The sequence below is a fragment of the Salvia splendens genome, chromosome 6 (assembly GCF_004379255.2).
Source record: "Salvia splendens isolate huo1 chromosome 6, SspV2, whole genome shotgun sequence".
NCBI classification, from domain to species: Eukaryota; Viridiplantae; Streptophyta; class Magnoliopsida; order Lamiales; family Lamiaceae; genus Salvia; species Salvia splendens.
The window spans coordinates 35,436,145-35,456,124 of NC_056037.1; the positions used below are offsets into that span (position 1 = coordinate 35,436,145).

Below are 19,980 nucleotides of genomic sequence, written 5' to 3' on the forward strand. Positions count from 1 at the left end.
TTTCTTAATCTACGTGCCGAAAAGAAACGTTTCCATTACTATATAACGGAGGGAGTATGAATCTAGACTTTTCCCATGATGCCCTTCTTTTACAAGCCATAGCTCGTGTACTCTTATATTCTCCATCCTTTCTCTTTCACTAGGGGAATATGGTAATATGCATCTCTTGCACCAAATGTATCTACATTAGTTTGCATTTGATTAGTCTATACATAACTAACACATACATAACCCCAACATTATAAATTAATCAATATTCAATTATAATAAGATCCTAATCGTTCCCAATCGATTTTTACTACGAACTTCAGTACAACATGAAATCAGTTCAACTATGTAACATACCAATCTCACATTTGGTATTATACAATTTTGATGAAATCAGAGAATCATAACAAATGAAAACAAAATGTGCCCAATTTTAGTGGGTGATCAATACAATTCTCTTATGTATGTATGTACAATGACAAACTCAATCCTTTGTAATTAACTATGACCAAAACAATCATAGTATTATCTAGCAAATGAATCCGTAACAATACTAAGCGCTTCAACGATCGTCTCCCTAAATCGAGCTAGATTGATTCTTACATTCTGTTGATCAAGATATATAATTCTCGCTGGTATGAGACCACGTTGTATGAACACCGATCCCGGATCGGTTACGACCGAGCTGTTGCGGCCGTACAGCTTAACCAGCGAGCTCTCGTCGCGGTCGATCCGGTAGCGCAAGTAACGCACGCCCATGGCTCGGGCCGTGTCGCCGTAGTACGTGTTGGAAGCCCACTCGGTGCTGAGAAGTTCCACTTGGATCATCACGGCTCCCGTGGGCAGGAATATCTCGTTCGTGAGCCCGGCGCCGTGGGCGCCGAGCAGCACGCTACACGAGTTTATTAGCCGCGAGAATTTCTCGATGTTCGACGCGAGTTTCGACCGTTTAACCACGAGTACCTGGAACCCGGCGTCCTTGATCATGTCGATCATTTCGTCCTCGTTGAGGATCCTCCTCGTGCCAGTGCGCGACAGAAACACCAGCCTCGGCCTGGGTACCTGCGACACATGCGCGTACCGCAGGCTAAAGGTGGCGCGCAGGAAGGTACGGAATTGATGGAGTACGTACTAAACAAGCCCAACAGCAGTAAAGCCCAAGAAAGAGTATCAGTTCGGCATGACTAAAGAGTTCAGTTCGGCACAACCAAAGAGTTCGGCCCCAGCCTACAGCTCGGTAAAAGCCAACCAATCAAACTCTGCTCTCAGGTCGGCATCAAGCTCTACTCTCAGATCGGCAAAAGCTGCTCGGCAATAATTCAGCAGTTCGGTCTCAGTATTCGACCGAACTGGGAGATAGTGGACTCATGCAGAACCTCCACGACCTCCACTACACCCACGATCTATTTAGTGGTGTCAAGCAGTCATTAACTCATGCAGGATAGTGGACCCATGCAAGATCGCCACGATCTCCACGACATCCACTACCTAGTAAATAGCTGCATGCCACGATCTTGGTCCTTTGTATAAATAGAACCTAGATCAGATAGATAGGGGGACATTCTCTCGATCTCTAGAGATAAAATACAAAATAGCAAGTCTGTATTGTAAGCTGTAAAAACAGATCAAGCAATACAATCTTGCCCTCCCTTCTTCCCGTGGACGTAGATTTACTTCAGTAAATCGAACCACGTAAATTCATTGTGTCGTGATCTGCCATTTTCCTGCATTCATCACTAACATCAAATTTTCGCCGACCCATCACTGGCGCCGTCTGTGGGAAACGAAGAACCAAATTTGTGATAAAGCGAATTTTTGACCCTTTTTCCACCCAAAAAAAATGCATACCAGATCACATAACACCCATAATACCGTTCGTGATAACCGTGAGGAAGCTAGTCCAGCTCGCAGGTCTGAAAAACGGCCTCGGGAGACATCTACCTCCGGTTCTCACGAAGAAGGAACAAGCCACTCCAGGAGTCATCGCACCGAGTCTTCCCAGCAGCCCGATTTAAATGAAGCTGTCAAGCTGTTCTTGGCCGAGAAGCAGGAGGAGTTCTTAACCTTCCTGCAGAAGAGCCAACAGCCGGAGAAGACAACGACGGATTCTCCCTCCTCATCTAGGCATGAAAGTCACTACCGCAGTAGTGACGTGTCTTCCAGGAGAAAGAATCCTCAACCCCGACATGTTCCTGTTCCTCCTCGGTACCGGAACCACAGGAGAACTCCATCTCCTCCGTACCGAAGAGATGTCGGGTTCGCCATGTACGGAGCATTAAAGACTCCGTTCTCGGACGATATCACCCGAACTCCTTTGCCGCGGAACTACCGAACTCCGTCGATAACCTATGACGGACTCGTGGATCCTCATGATTTCTTGGGACGCTATCAATATAACATGGCGAACCAGGGTCTCAACGAGGTCCACATGTGCAAGCTGTTCCCCGAGCTGCTCATCGGGAACGCCAGAAGGTGGTTCGACAGCCTTCCTCAAGGCAGCATTAGATCCTACCGAGATCTAATGGATGCTTTCCACAGGAGGTTCTTTCAGAAAGCGGAAGCCCGGATCACTTCGGCTCAGCTGCTTTCTATTCGTCAAGGTCGCGACGAAAAAATCAGCGACTTTATGACAAGATTCCACAAGGAATGCCTGCAAGTAGACGATCTCAACGATCTGCTTGTCATCTCGGCATTCCAAAATGGAATCCTGCCTGGAGCTCTCTACAGGAAGCTCGTTGAGTGCGGTCCGCAGACAGCTCAGGAAATGTGGGACATTGTGGACCAGTACTCCCGGGCCGATGAGGCAGACCGTCGCAAACGGTCGTTAGACAGCTCATCGTCCCGAGGAGACAGAAGGAAGCCCGATCATAGCGATCAGGGGCATCCTCGCCGGACTCCATTTGAAAGAATTCAAAGGGCTCCGGTGCGAGACAGATTGGGACCCCGTCTCAACCCCGAGAAGCCGCCTGCTCAGTTCGTACCGCTGAACAAGTCAAGAGCGGAAATTTTCGAACTACATTCCGATATGTTCGAAAGGCCAAAGCGGATGACGAAATCAGCCGTGCGGCGACCTCAGGATCAATATTGCTCCTTCCATCAAGCCCACGGACACGATACCGAGGAGTGCCGAGATTTGGCTGCAGGTATTGATGTTCTTGTGAAAACAGGAACGTTAAAAAAATACCAAAGCAAGCAGCCGAAAAAGAACAAAAGGCAGAGAGGTGCGAACTGCAATCCTCAGGATCCGAAAAGGCATGAGGATCCCGAAGACGACGACGAGCCGCAATATGATGGAGTAATCCAGACTATTGATGCTCTCCCTGCCGGGAAGACTAAGTCGTCCCTAAAAGCAGAACGCAGAGGTTCCAATCAAGAGGAGCCAACACATAAAAGGCTGAAGAAAGACGAAGTGATTACATTTTCAGATGCCGATCCCGTCCCAGCCATCTCTCCTCACCAAGACGCTATTGTCATTCAAGCCGGAGTGGCAAACAAACTGATCCACAGAGTATTTGTGGATACAGGAGCATCAGTCAGCATTCTTTTTAAAGAATGTTTCGATAAAATGGAAGTGGATCCAGCTCGGCTTAGTCCGGCTCCACTTCCTCTGAAAAGTTTCGCCCAGGAGGACACCCGCCCTGAAGGCATTATCAGCCTTCCGATCACGGTGGGAAAAGCGCCTACAAGCTCCAATACGATGATCGAGTTCTTTGTGGTGAAAGCTCGGTCCCCGTACAACATCATCCTGGGGAGAGACTGGCTCAACACAGTTCGGGCCGTTTGCTCTACTTATCACCTCACCATCAAGATCCCTACTAAAGGAGGGATAGCGGTCATCCGAGGTGACCAAAAGAGAGCAAAGGAATGTCTACAAATTGCGCTTAGAAGTGCCGAGCAGTCAGATCGGCACCATCAAGCATAGCAATCACAGCAGCCGGAGTCAGAGGCGATGACCGAAGTCATACCGGAGCCGAACTCGATGACAGTTCAGCTGTACGAAGACGATCCATCCAGAACGGTTAAGATCGGCTTCGCGGGAACGCCTCTACTTCGGGAAAAAACCATCCAGCTCCTCAAGGAGTATAAAGACGTCTTTGCATGGTCTCCGTTGGACATGACCGGAGTGCCCCCCGAGGTAATCACTCATCGGTTAAATATTGATCCTTCAATCCGGCCAGTAAAACAGAAGCAAAGACTCTTTGCGGCAGAAAGAAGCCAAGTCATCCATGACGAAGTCCGCCAATTACTAAAAGCGGATGTACTATTCGAGGTGAAATATCCTTCCTGGGTGGCCAATCCTGTAATGATCAAGAAAAAAGAAGGAGGATGGCGGATGTGCATAGATTTTACCGATCTAAACAAGCACTGTCCTAAAGATTGCTATCCCCTTCCGAATATAGATAAAAAAGTAGAAGCTTTGATCGGCTTCGAAATTTTCTGTTTTCTTGATTTATACAAAGGATATCACCAAGTGTTGATGGATGAGAGTGACGCTCCGAAAACAGCTTTCATTACCGATTTCGGCATTTTCGCTTATAAAAAGATGCCATTCGGTTTAAAGAATGCCGGAGCCACTTATCAAAGGATGGTAGACAAGCTTTTTCGGCACCTAATCGAAAAACAGGTTGAAGTGTATGTCGACGACATAGTTGTCAAAAGCAAAAGCACTTCGGAGTACGAAGACAACCTCAAATCCACTCTCAACGTGCTCCGAAAAGCCAACCTCAAACTCAACCCCCAAAAATGTACCTTTTTGGTAGATTCGGGAAAGTTTCTGGGTTGTTGGGTTTCAAAGGACGGACTCAAGGCAAACCCCTCAAAAGTTCAAGTCGTTCAGAACATGGCAATGCCGAAGTCCATACATGACGTGCAAAGGCTAACCGGATGTCTAGCCGCACTGAATCGATTCCTTTCCCAAGCAGCCGAAAAGCAACTGCCGTTCTTCAAGGTGTTGAAAAAGGCACCAAAGTTCGAGTGGGGAGCCGAGCAGAAAAAGGCCTTTGACGAGCTCAAAAGTTATCTAGCCGAGCTTCCTATTCTCTCTGCTCCAACCGAAGCCGAAGTAATATTCTTATACTTAGCGGCATCAGATCAAACCATTAGCGCGGTGCTTGTACGAGAAGAAGGCCTAAAGCAGTTTCCCATCTACTTTACAAGCCGAGCATTAAGAGGTCCAGAAACAAGGTATCAACCTCTGGAAAAAATTGCTCTGGCGTTAGTAAATGCAGCAAGGAGACTGCGGCCATACTTCTATGCTCACAAGGTATGCGTCTTAACCGATCTGCCTCTTCGGCAAGTTTTGACCAAGCCAGAAGCATCAGGCAGAATCGCCAAATGGGCCATAGAACTGGGAGAACACTCAATCGAGTACCTACCTCGAAAAGCCATCAAGGGACAAGCCTTGGCAGATTTTCTTGCAGAGGCCAAGTTCGATCAAGCAATCCCTGTCATTGCCGAACAGAAAAATTCTGCCAATGCCGAACTAGCACAGCCCTTGGAATCCGAAGTAGAGCCGCCAGACTGCTGGAGCGGATTCGTAGATGGAGCTTCAAACAAGATGGGAAGTGGAGCTGGTATTTTACTCGTCGCTCCCGACGGACACGAGGTAACCTACTCACTTCGGTTCCTATTCCCCACTACTAATAATGAAGCCGAGTACGAAGCCCTCCTAGCCGGACTCCAGTTAGCGCAAAGTCTGCTCGTCAAATCTCTCAAAGTCCATTGTGATTCACAAGTCATAGTAAATCACATGTTGGGTACAAGTGAAGCTCGTGACGAGAGAATGAAGAAGTATTTGGACAAAGCGCAAAACCTCAGCCGAAGTTTCTCCTATTTTCGGATAATCCGCGTTCCCAGAGCGGAAAATAGCCGAGCAGATACCTTAAGTAAGTTGGCCTCAGATCCGAGCTCAAAGGCGGAAGAATTAATGCATCGAAGCATTGATGAAGCCGAGGTACATTCAGTATCCAGCTCGCCGAACTGGATGACGCCGATCTTGCAGTATCTGGATCAAGGACAATTGCCCGAGGATAAGAGAGAAGCTCGGAAGATCACATGCCGAGCACTTCGGTACGAACTTCATGAAGGAGTCCTCTTTAGAAAGTCTTACCTCCAGCCGTTATTGCGGTGCGTAGGACCAGAAGAGACGGACTACATCCTCAGAGAAGTTCATGAAGGATCGTGCGGCAGCCACATCGGAGCTAGAGCTTTAGCTAAAAAAGTTCTAAGATGGGGATATTATTGGCCAACCTTGGTACAAGAAGCAGTGCAGCTCGTCAAGACATGCCCGAAGTGCCAAATCCATGCAAATATCCCAAGGATGCCGCAGACCGATCTATTCACTATGCAAAGCCCTTGGCCTTTCATGCAATGGGGCATAGACATAGTGGGACCACTTCCTCAAGCTCCTCGGCAAATGAAATTCCTAATCGTTGCCGTGGACTACTTTACAAAGTGGGTGGAAGCTGAACCATTAGCTACGATAACGAGCTCGAAGGCATTGGATTTCGTCTGGAAGAACATAGTGTGCCGATTTGGCATACCCCACATCCTCATCTCGGATAACGGGACTCAGTTCACCGACAAGACGTTCAAGAATTGGTGCCAAGAGCTGAATATTCAACAGCGGTTCACTTCGGTCTCTCATCCACAAGCAAACGGACAAACGGAGGTAACAAATCGTATCCTGGTGAAAGGGTTAAAAGCTCGGTTAGAACAAGCCAAAGGACAATGGGTAGAAAATCTCCCTCAAGTCCTATGGTCCTACCGAACTACACCCACAACCTCCAACGGTGAAACTCCGTACAGTCTTGTGTACGGCACTGAAGCCGTGATTCCGGTGGAGATCGGCGTACCCAGTCCCCGAACTCTAAATTTCTCCTCAGAAATGAATGACGACGGACTGAGAGCCGAGCTAGATCTTGCCGAAGAAAGAAGAGAATTGGCATGCATAAAAGCAGCCAAGTACAAGGAGCAAGTAGCCCGGTATTACAACCAAAGGGTGAAGAAGCTACAATTTCAAGTGGGAGATCTCATCTTGAGAAACAACGAAGTAAGCCGAGCAGAAAAGCTGGGCAAGCTCGAACCCACATGGGAAGGTCCGTATCGGGTGTCAGAAGTCCTCGGCAAAGGGTCTTACAAATTGGCTCACATGTCAGGAGAACAGGTACCCCGAACATGGCACATTTCCAACCTCAAAAAGTTCCATTTGTAAGAGACAGTCCGGTCAGTCAGTCTTGAGTCTTGTTCAGTCAATGTGCTTTATTTGGTTTACTTGGTCTTTATTTGTCTCTGTGCGTTTTGTCTATATGCGTTTTGTCTGTCTCTGTGCGTGTCGTCTCTTACAAATGTTACTGAGGTATCTTGTTTTTCGAAGGCTGATCCCCTTCTTAGAACATATACAAGCTAAACGATTGTGAGTCAAAGCTTCTACAGAAGATACAAGACCACAATTCAGCTTAAACAAGCAGTTCGTCTGAAACGAGCTGCAATAAGCCAACGATTGTGAAGTCAAAGCTTCTAAAGAGGATACAAGACCACAATTCAGCTTAAACAAGCACTTCGTCTGAAACGAACTGCAATAAGCCAACGATTGTGAAGTCAAAGCTTCTAAAGAGGATACAAGACCACAATTCGGCTTAAAAATCAAGCACTTCGTCTGAAACGAACTGCAACGAAAGTCCGATTCTCGCGATAAAACTTGCCTGAATTAGGACAAGGGAAAGTCCGATCCACGCGATAAAACTCGCCGAATTAGGACAAGGGAAAGTCCGATCCCCAAATTAGGACAACGGAAAGTCCGATCCGAGCGATAAAACTCGCCAAATTAGGACAACAAGCTTAGTCCGGTCAAAGATGTTTATTTCATCAGACCAAAGACGAGTCCAGTCAAAGATGTTTATTTCATCAGACCAAAGACGAGTCCGGTCAAAGAAGAGTTCACTTCATAAGACCGAGGACAAACATCAACTTACCCCGTACCTTTATTCAGAATGCCGAACTAATTCACTTCGCTTTCCGGGGGGGTAGTGATGGAGTACGTACTAAACAAGCCCAACAGCAGTAAAGCCCAAGAAAGAGTATCAGTTCGGCATGACTAAAGAGTTCAGTTCGGCACAACCAAAGAGTTCGGCCCCAGCCTACAGCTCGGTAAAAGCCAACCAATCAAACTCTGCTCTCAGGTCGGCATCAAGCTCTACTCTCAGATCGGCAAAAGCTGCTCGGCAATAATTCAGCAGTTCGGTCTCAGTATTCGACCGAACTGGGAGATAGTGGACTCATGCAGAACCTCCACGACCTCCACTACACCCACGATCTATTTAGTGGTGTCAAGCAGTCATTAACTCATGCAGGATAGTGGACCCATGCAAGATCGCCACGATCTCCACGACATCCACTACCTAGTAAATAGCTGCATGCCACGATCTTGGTCCTTTGTATAAATAGAACCTAGATCAGATAGATAGGGGGACATTCTCTCGATCTCTAGAGATAAAATACAAAATAGCAAGTCTGTATTGTAAGCTGTAGAAAACAGATCAAGCAATACAACTCTGCCCTCTTTTCTTCCCGTGGACGTAGATTTACCTCAGTAAATCGAACCACGTAAATTCATTGTGTCGTGATCTGCCATTTTCCTGCATTCATCACTAACATCAAATTTTCGCCGACCCATCAGGAATGCTGGCATTCTGTACCCTCCTGGGATGTCACTGGCATTCAGTGCCAGGTTGTCATGGTACTTTAGCCCGACTACAGCAGACGGAAAACAATGGACTGTAGCGTTTTTGGCCGGGTTGATGGGCTCGTGGTACGAGAGACGGGAGAGGATGGTGTGGTATTTTGCGACGAACGAGGGCTTGTAGTCCTCGACGACGAGGAGCACGCGCGACCCGAACTGCATGGTGGTGATGAAGAGGGGATGATGATCTCGTTAATCTCGTGGAACACGTTCCCCGTGCTCCCCGAGGAGAACACCACGGCCGGGAGGCGGTGGTGGAACTCGCATGGGGGCGGGTCCGTGTTGTTGCCATACAAAATCATCCGAACAGGGGAGATCGGTTTTGGTAAGTCTTCTTGTCGCGCGTACGGCCGAATAGACGTCTCATTCTGCGAGTCCTCACCCGAGGGTATGTACACGGTCATGTTCCGTGTGTCGATTCTTACTGGTTTAGTCGATACGCAGTGGACGGAGTGGACGGCCGTGTCACAGGCGAAGCCCGTGTCATCAAGTTTCCTACGATCCTCCCCTGTTTCAAAACAGAGCAATTCTTCTTTAAAAAAATGAAAAACGATCCTCCCTTGTTTCAAAACAGAGCATTTCTTCTTAAAAAAACAGAGAGGTTGTGAAAGGTGTAGATACCTCGAACTAATCTTGATAGATGAAATTTAATGAATTCCTTCTCATCCACTGCCTTCTTCACGGCGGTTCGGCCGCCGGAAAAATGTTGATCGAAGGAAATTCTTAGCCCGAATACGAAATCGAGACCAAAGAAGAGCAAAGGCAAGGAAAGTAGTAAAATGAATGTATTGAGACGAAAAACAAGCTTCTTCCTCTTCTGATCTTTTTCCATTTTCACAGCATGTTGTGTTTAAGAAATGAGGAATAAGAATGAAGACTTGAAACTCTGGATTTTCGATTTCGTTCCCTTTAATGTACATCTCATTCTCTTCACATGAATATAGGATTATGATTTCATTATGGTCACTCTTCCTATAATAGTGTATTTTATTTATTCGGGTGCAATTGAAGAATATCGCCTTTTGAATTATCTGCAATTTAGATTAAATATGTTTATAATCTAATTGGGAAATAGGGAAGTGTGGAATCTTATTAAGATTATGCAAATTGTAGAGGACCTTCCTTAGTGATCGAGTTTACTTTACAAATTGTTAAAGAGGCTTGAGAAGTCAAATTTGTTATTCATCATAAAGCGTTATTCATGCTTAGTATTAGATTAAGCGGAATTCATTGGTGTATCTACTTATTGATTTGTAGGCATCTCAAAAGGTAGGTCATCTGATTTAAAGATTTAAGATTGTTTCATACTCAAAAAATAGGAATTGAATCCTTAATCATTAGTTAATTAATAATGGACAAGTCTCTTGTCACTCAATCACATTCCTTTTATTTACTATTGGCAATTTATAAAAAATTAACAGGAGGATGATATCACCACTTGATTTTATTTTTAGGCGGTCAATACTAATAAAAGTCATATAAGAATTATGAAGTATGATTTGTCATATTTTCATTAGCATAAATAAAATCTTTCTAACAATTGAGTTATCAAAAGAAATTAAACGTGTGAGATGACGAACAACCTAACAAGCGGTTACGCAATGATACAGGAATGCTACTAGTCGAGTAGTTTTAATCAATAGTATATTGGACAATTTTAATAAGTGAAAAATACAATTAAAAATTATACGTGGTTAGACAATCCAACAAGAATGTTACTACTAGTGAAGTAATTTTAACTAATAATAGACAATTCCAATAAGTGAAAAATACAATTAAAAATATGACGTTCAAGATGGCGAAAAATAAACGAAACCATTCCGTTGTGGACGTTTCCATCCGCAGGTGTTTTCATTAAATTTTAATGATATACTCCCTCCGTCCCGCACTACTCGCACCTTTCCTTTTGGGCACGGAGATTAAGGAATGAGTAATAGACAAAGTCAACAATTACGGCTGTAGGTATAAATTGTTACTAAAAATGAAAAGAGTGCAAATAACCTGGGACGCCCAGAAAGGAAATAAGTGCAAGTAGTGCGGGACAATAATATAGTTTCTAATAGGCCTAACAAAATTGAGATTCTTCTCATTCTTACAAAATTGAGATTCTTCTCATTCTAACAAAATTGAGATTCTAACTAGATCAAATTTTAACAAAAAGAATAAACAAATGAAATTATAAATCGAGGTCAAAGAATATCATCTCTTTCACAAGAAGATAAGCATGTGCTGGTACATTTAGATTGGCGTAAGGTGTTTAAAGATAAAATGATTTCCTCGTAGAAACACCTTAAACTCTATAGGTATTAGTAATAAATTAGTTATGAGAACTAAAAAACCTTGTTCTTAGAGAGAAGATTGCATTCGAAAAATGTAAAAGGTCAAATGTGTTACTACTATGTTATAAAACATTCCAATACATTAAATTTTATAACTCTCTCAATTTTAATTATTATTGCATGTAGGGTAATTCGATCATTTTACAAATGACAATTCGCATAAGAGGGTGTACCTATTTTCCCTCTTCTAAAATATCTCAAAACTTTTCAATTTCGTATAACTCTCTTATTAAATCAAACGTAATTTGTAATTTGTAATTTGTATTATACTTACAACTGCATATCATTCATTGTTGTGTAAGAAGTTGTTTCAATGATGTCATAGAGTGTGATTTATTGTTATACAGAAGTTTAATTCATTGAGATGTTGAAATATGATTCATGCGTTGAAGTATAATTAATTGTTGTGCAAAATAAAAAAATAATGATATTTTACCTTTAGTTTGATGGGAAATTGGTCCCTAAAACCATAAACTTTGCCTAAAATTTGGTATTTTCCATGAACTTTGTAATTGGTATATAATATCATAAACTTTGCATTTTGTTTGGTATTTCCCACGGCATGTCTATTACTATATTTGACTAACTTATGAGACTTTTTTTTATCATGCTTGACACAATTAAATCAACGTGGTTTTCAACGTGACTTTTTATCCTACATGTTATGAACTTAAAAAATAATTTAATATATCATAAAACATATCACGGTTGCCTACATAGAATAAGACATTGATGAATATATCTTATTTGAGTGAGTTTGGGAAATACCAACAAAATGCAAAGTTTGTGATATTATAGACTAATTTCAAACTTCATGAAAAATACCAAATTTTAGGCAAAATTTATGATTTTAGAGACCAATATCCCTAGTTTGGTCTATCTCCTTCTTTTTAACTCTAGTCATCCATCTTTCTAATTGTTCTATTTTATTTTAACTACGGGAAAAATCTATATTCTGTTAACTCTTTTCACTTAAATATTTCTCCTCATTTATTTCACACATTTTTCTGTAAATGGGACAAGTAATAGGCATGGAGAGTAAAAAGTAAATTAAGTCAAATTTTAGGTGAGTGGATGCTTTTAATTCAATGTAAAAATCATATAATGAACGTATAATATAACTATTTTTATTTCGGGAACCTAGTCATGGTTGTCCTTGATTACTGCATAAATATTTTCCAATTAATTGGTACTCCCTCCGTCCCGCTTTAGCAATCCCGGTTACTTTTCAAGACTCGTTTTATAAAAATGATAATAAATAGTTAAAGTGAAGAAATGGTAAGTAAGAGAAAGAATAATATAGATAAGACTATTCAATATATTATTATCTCTCTTAGGGCAACAGCAGTGGGGCGCCCTAAGGCGCGCCACGTCATCAGTTTTATCCTCCTTCCCCCCACCTGCAGTGGGGCGCCTTAAGGCGCGCCACATCATCATTTTAATGTTTTATTTAATTAATTTAAATGTTTTCAAATAACAAGTAACGAGTAAATAAAAAATGTCTAAATAACAAATGGCGACGCATTAATAAAAAAAAGTTACACCATTCAACTTACAAAAAAAAAACAACTAAGTCGGTGCAATTCCCAACTTCCGACGCAACTCATCAATTAACGCCCGGAGATATTCGGCTTCGTCGAAGCTGTAATTATGTAAATGTAATAATAAGTTTCGAAACTGAAATCGTGAAATGAAATTACAAATGAACTCTATTTATAAAAAAATGAAACCGCGTGCCATCGTCCGCGGCCTATGTCACGCACCCGCAATGGGGCGGACGATGGCGGGCGCGGACGATGCGCGCCATCGGGCGTGCCATCGTCCGCCCCGTTGCGGATGACCTTACTTTATCATTTTTTCACTTTAACTATTTATTATCATTTTTACAAAATGAAAGCTTAAAAGTGACTGAGACTGCTAAAGTCGGAGAGAATACTACTAAATTATTAACGTTAGGAACCAATTAAAGCAGATCACTATTACAAAAGCGTGTACAAAACGTATGCACGATGTAAACTACTCCCATTTACAGATAAATTAATTTGGTTTCTGTTTTAGAAAACTACGTATTGGCATCAACAATTAAGTGATTAATGAAAAGAATGTCACTGTCTTAGTGGAAAATAAGAATGACTTAGGTCTTTGGTTCACTCATATCAAAATATAAAAACAATAACTTAATGACAAAGATGTGCGATAAAATATCAATTAATTTTATATTATATCGCTAATGTATAAAAAAGAGTTGTTTATAAATAAAAGTAAGGGTTCCGTAATAGTGTGATACGGTAATATATAACGTCTAGAAAGCATATTATTGTTTATACATAGCTTTTTAATTCATGTATCATATATTTTGGTTATTAGTAGTATATGTTAATTTATAAGCAGAAAATGGATCATATAAAAAGCACCATTTATGTATGAAGTAATATTAATCTAAATTATTGATAATGGGATAAAAAGAAATATACTATATACTACATCCGTCCCACATTAGAAGTCACATTTACTTTTCTGCGCTCATTTTATAAAAATGATAAATAAATAGTTAAAGTAGAGAAATAATAAAGTAAGAGAGAGAATAATGTAGAGAAGAGTGTAGAAAAGTAGACGTGACTCCTAATATGGGATGGAGGTAGTAATAAATATAACGAATTAAAGAGCAATATTATAAATAGTAATTATGTAGATATTAAATATATTGTGATAAATAAAATACGGAGGTATGCATATTTTATGGTATTCTCCTAACAAAAGAAACAAAATGAAAAAAATGGGACATTACTTTGTGGATGAATGGAGTAGTATCATATACTCACTTTTGTCCATGAATAAATGTCAAGGGTTTGAAGAAATTATTTACCTTTGTAAAGGAAAGTGGATAGAAAAATTTAGTGGAACGTGGATCCATTTTTATATAATAGATTTATATAGAATGTGAGTGGAATAAGTTATTGGAATGTAGAGTAGTTCACTTACCAAAAAATGTAAAAGTGAAATGGAATATTTATTTGCGGATAGACGAAAAAAGAAAAAATGAGACATTTAACGGTAGACTGATAGGAGTATGAATTTAAACGATGATAATTCAAAGAATTACGGTGGTAAATCTGGTCATTTAATTCCTGGAAAAAAATCGAAACTCAATTAAGAAGTATGAGTAGTAAAAAATTATGGGCATTTTTTCATTCATATAAAGGCCCAAAATTAATGGCCCAGCAGTAATATGAGCAATAAAACCTGTCTCTTTATGAAAAGGCCGGCTTAGTAGGCCTTCTCCACTGGACTCCTTGATGACTATTGGGCCCAAACTCATTGAATTAAGTCTAATAAAAAAGGTTATATGCATTTCAATTAATTAAGACAATTTAAATTAACTGAAATGATATAATTAATACTCATCTATACAATAAAGGGACGGGTATCAAATTGCTAATTTGATACAAGTAGCATAGTTTGATAACCAGGGGACCTTTACTTTTCATTATTGATATATTTTTATCTTCAGTATTAAGATTTCTTTAATCCCATCTTTTCAATGACACATAAATCAAGCAAAATTAGCATCATAGTAGTAATAAAGAGAATAGTCTATACTACTACACAAAGATGGTGTAATAACATCCCTAGAATCACCAATGGTTATTACATGCAAATTACAAAACCTAATTAAACAGACTTGTTATTATAGTACCAAATTTCAAAGCCATCAAAAGGCCTTTTGATAGATATCATGAAGTTTCTTCCAAGACTCTTCCCTTTGCATCTTCAACTGCTTATAAAAATCCCCAATAAACGTCTCTGCCTTGTGAAACAACTCCCCATCACCGCTCTCTTCCTCGTCCTCCTCCTCCTCCTCTTCGTCTTGATCTTCGATGAAGAAGATGCTCGGCCTCTCCTCTGCCTCTTCGCCAACATTGTTTTCCGACATCACAATCCCATTATTACCACATTGGTCGGAAACTATTATTTGTTCATCATTTTGAGACAAGATGATTTCATGAGATTTTAGTGGAGAAGAAGATTGTTTGTTGTTTTCGGGTGAGGCGAAGAAGAAGGAAATGAGGCCGGCTTCTGCTCCGACTGCGAGGACGAGGATGTTGGCGATCAAGTAGAGATATTTAGACCTGAGAGGTGCGGATAGGAGGGGTGTTACGATGAGGACACAAGCTATGAGGAAAAGCTTTAACATTTGGGATTTGTGTGTGGATGTCATTGTGTTGGGAGAAAGCAGTGTAGGAGTTTGGAGAAAGGAATGGATTGTGGAGGGTCCTATTTCATCATCTCATGTATATATATTGGAAGGTCCAACAAAATCGCGGTTTTAATAACGCATCCAAAAAATAGAACGGTAGTAGAGTTGAAATTTTACTCTCATTATTTACCATTAACATGTGGTTCAGTGACTCAGTCAGTTTTCTCTCGTGTTGCAGTAATTTTAACTTAACATTCTTTACGTTCCAAGCTACATGAGGTGTTTCTCTGAGGCATCAGATTTAAAATATAATGTTTAACAGTTAAATGAATAGAGAATAAAATATGTAACAAAATGAAAGAGGAGAGAGAGAATAAATAGGAAAAATAACAGTACAAAAGTCTTAATCCAAAATAGAATACAATACTGGAGTAAATAAGTGTGACTATAAAAAAAATAACCAATTGAGCTAAACTACTAGTACTACTACTACGTACATAGGTAACAACATAAGTTTTGGGTCAAACAATTAGGCACTAATTTTATCTTAGACAATCCACCTAAATCCAGCTACATATATTACTCTATCCAATTTATATTAATATAACCCATGCAATTCATATAATTCAACACAAACCATCAAGAGCCAACAACAATTCACAATAGATTTACCTCTCAAAACTCCACACATAAAACAAAATTGAGAAAAAAAAACATTAAGAAAAAGGGAAAACGCTTGCAAACTTTTCCACTACAATAATCCACAATCATAATATGTCGAAAGTAATAGTACAATATATGGTTGAAAATAAAAGCAAAAATGAAGACGACAAATTTGAATTCTGATTAAACTACAAAAATTTGTATCAATCCAATCCGGAATTTCTAAATTTTGTAAATTAATAAAACAATTGGACTATAGATGAGAAAAAAAAATCAACATATTAATAATCTTCGATTTGTTGTTGAAGTACTTTCGATCAGTAAAAAGACAATTAACAGAAACGAGAAGAGTTAGAGCAGAGGCAGAGCTTTGTGGCATCTAATTTCACCCTTGGTTCCGGTTATTAACTTTGATTTTTTAGATTAAATTATTCACTGACAAAAAAGAAATTAGTATTTTCTTTTTTCTCTTTATTTTTATTTTTATTTTTATTTTTATTTGTTTGCAATCTAGACCCTTTCATTCATTCGATCGATCTTCAGAAGGTGATAATAGGATAAGTTTTACTTTTTCCCATCATATACTATTGTTGTTTCTCACTTTTCAAAATATAAATGGACATCCAACTTTTTCCTATCCGAAAAAGACACTCAAATAGATATCCATTCTAGCCCCTTTCTCTCTTTCTCTCCTTCATGTATTGTTTCTATGGTGGTAACGGTTTATGATTAAATCACCATTTGAAGAATCCAAAATTAGTAGAGAGCCCCCTAATGGTAACAAGAATAGCCAGTAACAAATGAAACATTTTCGAAGCCATTATTATGTAGCAATTAAACATGCATGAAAGTACTCTACTACATCAATTCAAAATAACAAAGTGAACCCTAAATAACCAATATTGCAATTATCAGTCGAATCCACATTTGCCCCGTAACTTTGAAAATTGGGTGAAAGATCATGAAATTTGAACTTGTCACCAATTATTTCATGGCGAAAATATTAGGAGAAAATTGTTCTATCTGATTGATATGAAAGCTCAGGATTCATACATAAACGTCACTGCTAGCTGCTAGCGCAATTTTGATTGAGAACATCATCCTAGGGTTGGGAATTTGGTTCGTTCGGTTCCTAAAACTAATCGAATTATCGGCTAACCAATTCTCGAAAATACTGAAATCAGTAATGGTAACTGGCACTGGTACAGTTATACAGACATTCGTGTGAAATGATTGAACACAAACAAATATAAATGATGCAATTCTTGTAACTAATTTTAAAATTATGGGACAGACCATCAATTTTGCAGCTAAAACAAAGTAAAAGTGAAACAATATAGGAAGGCGAAATAGGGACAGCATCATAGAGCATTTGAATCCTATTGGGCAATTGACGATAAGGTCGGCGGACAGAAAAGGCATGCATCATATATGCCAAATTTATGGCACCACTTCCACTTGGATCTCCCTATCTCAATTCTAAATGGGGACACAAAATGATCACTTCAAATTCTCCATATATAACATGAAAATTATATTTTTCATATCAAGTCAATTTAATTAAATATTTCTTAAATTAGTTTTACTTTTTTAGGGAGTGAATTCGATTTTTGGTTCATACTATAAATATTAATGAGCGTGCTAATGATCTTTCACCCAGTCCCCCGACTGTTGGGTTATAAACCTATCCCACATCGGATGAGTGGGGGAAGTTGGAAAGTGTATATAATTCCTGTCTAACCCCAATTAGTTTGGGGCCTTTTGGGAGTGACCCAAAAATAAATCCGTGCGGGCTTGACCCAAAGCGGACAATATCAAACTAATGTTGCAGTCGACGATCCTAACAAGTGGTATCTGAGCCCCGGTTAGGGTCGGGCACTGAAGGACTCGGGTTAGAGTCGGGGCCAGGGTTGGAACGAGCCATGTTTGTGTCGACTGCGTTCCCGATGTGGTCTCGGTTTCAGGGGAGGTTTGTTGGGTTACAAACCGTGGTATCTGAGCCCCGGTTAGAGTCGGGCACTGAAGGACTCGGGTTAGAGTCGGGGCCAGGGTTGGAACGAGCCATGTTTGTGTCGACTGCGTTCCCGATGTGGTCTCGGTTTCAGGGGAGGTTTGTTGGGTTACAAACCTATCCCACATCGGATGAGTGAGGGAAGTTGGAAGGTGTATATAATTCCTGTCCAACCCCAATGAGTGAGGGAAGTTGAAAGGTGTATATAATTCTACCTTTTGGGAGTGACCCAAAAACAAATCCGTGCGGGCTTGACCCAAAGCGGACAATATCAAACTAATGTTGCAGTCGACAATCCTAACATCGACCATGTGTGATGGATGCTCTGGCCCATAAGAAAAATTAAACGTCCAATGCATGTGTAGGAATGTCGAGGCGCGTGTGTACATTAACGAGTCAATGATTGGGCAGCAACTCCGAGTAGCTCTTCTAAGAGGGAGTACTATATTGTGCTTATCTAGTGGTAGATTGTTAGAGCACCCGCAACGCGTGCCGAAACCGTTCCGCGTGCCGTTCCGCCGGAACGGTTTCGCCGCGGAACGCGTTGCGGCGCTGCATTCCGCTCCCGTCCCGTTCCCATTCCGTGCCGGGTGCCGACGGCACGTAACGCGGCACGGAACAAGCCGCCACGCGCCTGGGCGACGTGGCCGATCCCCGTGCGTGCGTGCTTCCCACTCGCCGGCCCGCGAGTGGGACACGTCAGCAATGACGCAATAATTATTTTTTTTTTATAAAAATCGAATTTTAAAAAAAAAAAAAAATTTTTTAAACGGTAACATTACCGTTTTTTTTAACTTTTTCTTAATTTTTTTAATTTTATTTTTATTTTCTTATTCTATAAATACACCTAATTCATTCATTTTATACACAACTACACATCTATTCTTCCTACATCAACATCAATTTCTCTCCAATTTTCATATTCTATCTCTTCAAAAAATGTCCGGCGACGGCAATTACGGTGGTGGCGGCGCCGGAGGGTGGGATCTCAACGCGTTCGGCGATTGGGAGACCATGTACAACACACTTGGTGGTTCTGGGTCATCGACGCCGGGCACGCAGGGGTCGGCGACGCCGGGTGGGTACCAACCACCCACTTTCGATGTGGATGCCTACGCTCGAGGCTCCGGCTCGCGGCTTTCCCAGGGTTTGTCCCAGATTCGGGAGGATATCCCCGTTGAACCCACTCAGGGAGGAGGCCGAGGCGGTGGAAGCTACAGGGCTGCGTCTGAGGCACCCGAGGAGGATGAGGAGGAGGAGCCGGAGGATCTGGGCCGGCATCCCTACACCAACGAAGAAACAAAGGCGGTGTACACCGCCTGGCTCACCGTCTCATATGATCCCATCGTCGGCAACCAACAAGCCGCCAAGTGCTTCTGGGAAAAGGTCCGTGATGTCTACCACGAGACTAAGCCGAAAGGGGCCCGGAAGCGCAAATATACAATGCTTCGTGCTCACTTTGGCCGAGTCGATTTACAGGTCAAAAAATTCTGCGGGATCTACTCCTCCGAAGCGGCGCACTACCAAAGCGGAGCTTCGGGCGCCGACATACTGAGGGCGGCTATGCGCGCCTTCCACCAGGACACCGGTGTACAGTTCAAATATGTTGATATTTGGCAGCTCGTCAAGGACGAGGAAAGGTGGGCCGGTGGTGTCCGCTCCAGCTCGGGATCAACCTCAAAGCGGACGAAGCACACGACGAGCGGCCAGTACTCGTCTGGTGACACCGATGCGCCCAGTGATCGTGGCACGCAGGAGGTTGGGGTTACGGCCGCCGAGTACGAGGGATCTAGCCGTGGGCGCCGTCGTCCGCAAGGGACGAAGGCGGCGAAAGCGGCTAGAGCGAGGAAGGGCCGAGGAGAATCAAGCCAGTCGGCCTCGGGATCGGGCTCACAAGGAGGCTCGAACACACTTATGGTGGCGTACATAACCGCCACAATGGCGGACACTTCCCGCTTCTCGTACGCCCAATTCACGGCCTGGTGGAACGGAATTGTGCATATGGCAGGACTACTTGGTCTTCCCCCTCCCCCTAAACCTC

General features: G+C 41.8%; 1 protein-coding gene across 1 annotated transcript; it reads right to left on the reverse strand.

The window, feature by feature from the left end:
- Positions 1 to 513: 513 nt before the first annotated feature.
- LOC121809194 (alpha-1,3-arabinosyltransferase XAT3-like) lies at positions 514 to 984 on the reverse strand. The gene has a single exon (XM_042209734.1). The coding sequence runs from the start codon at positions 982 to 984 to the stop codon at positions 514 to 516; it is 471 nt and encodes a 156-aa protein (XP_042065668.1).
- Between the last annotated feature and the right edge of the window lie 18,996 nt (positions 985 to 19,980).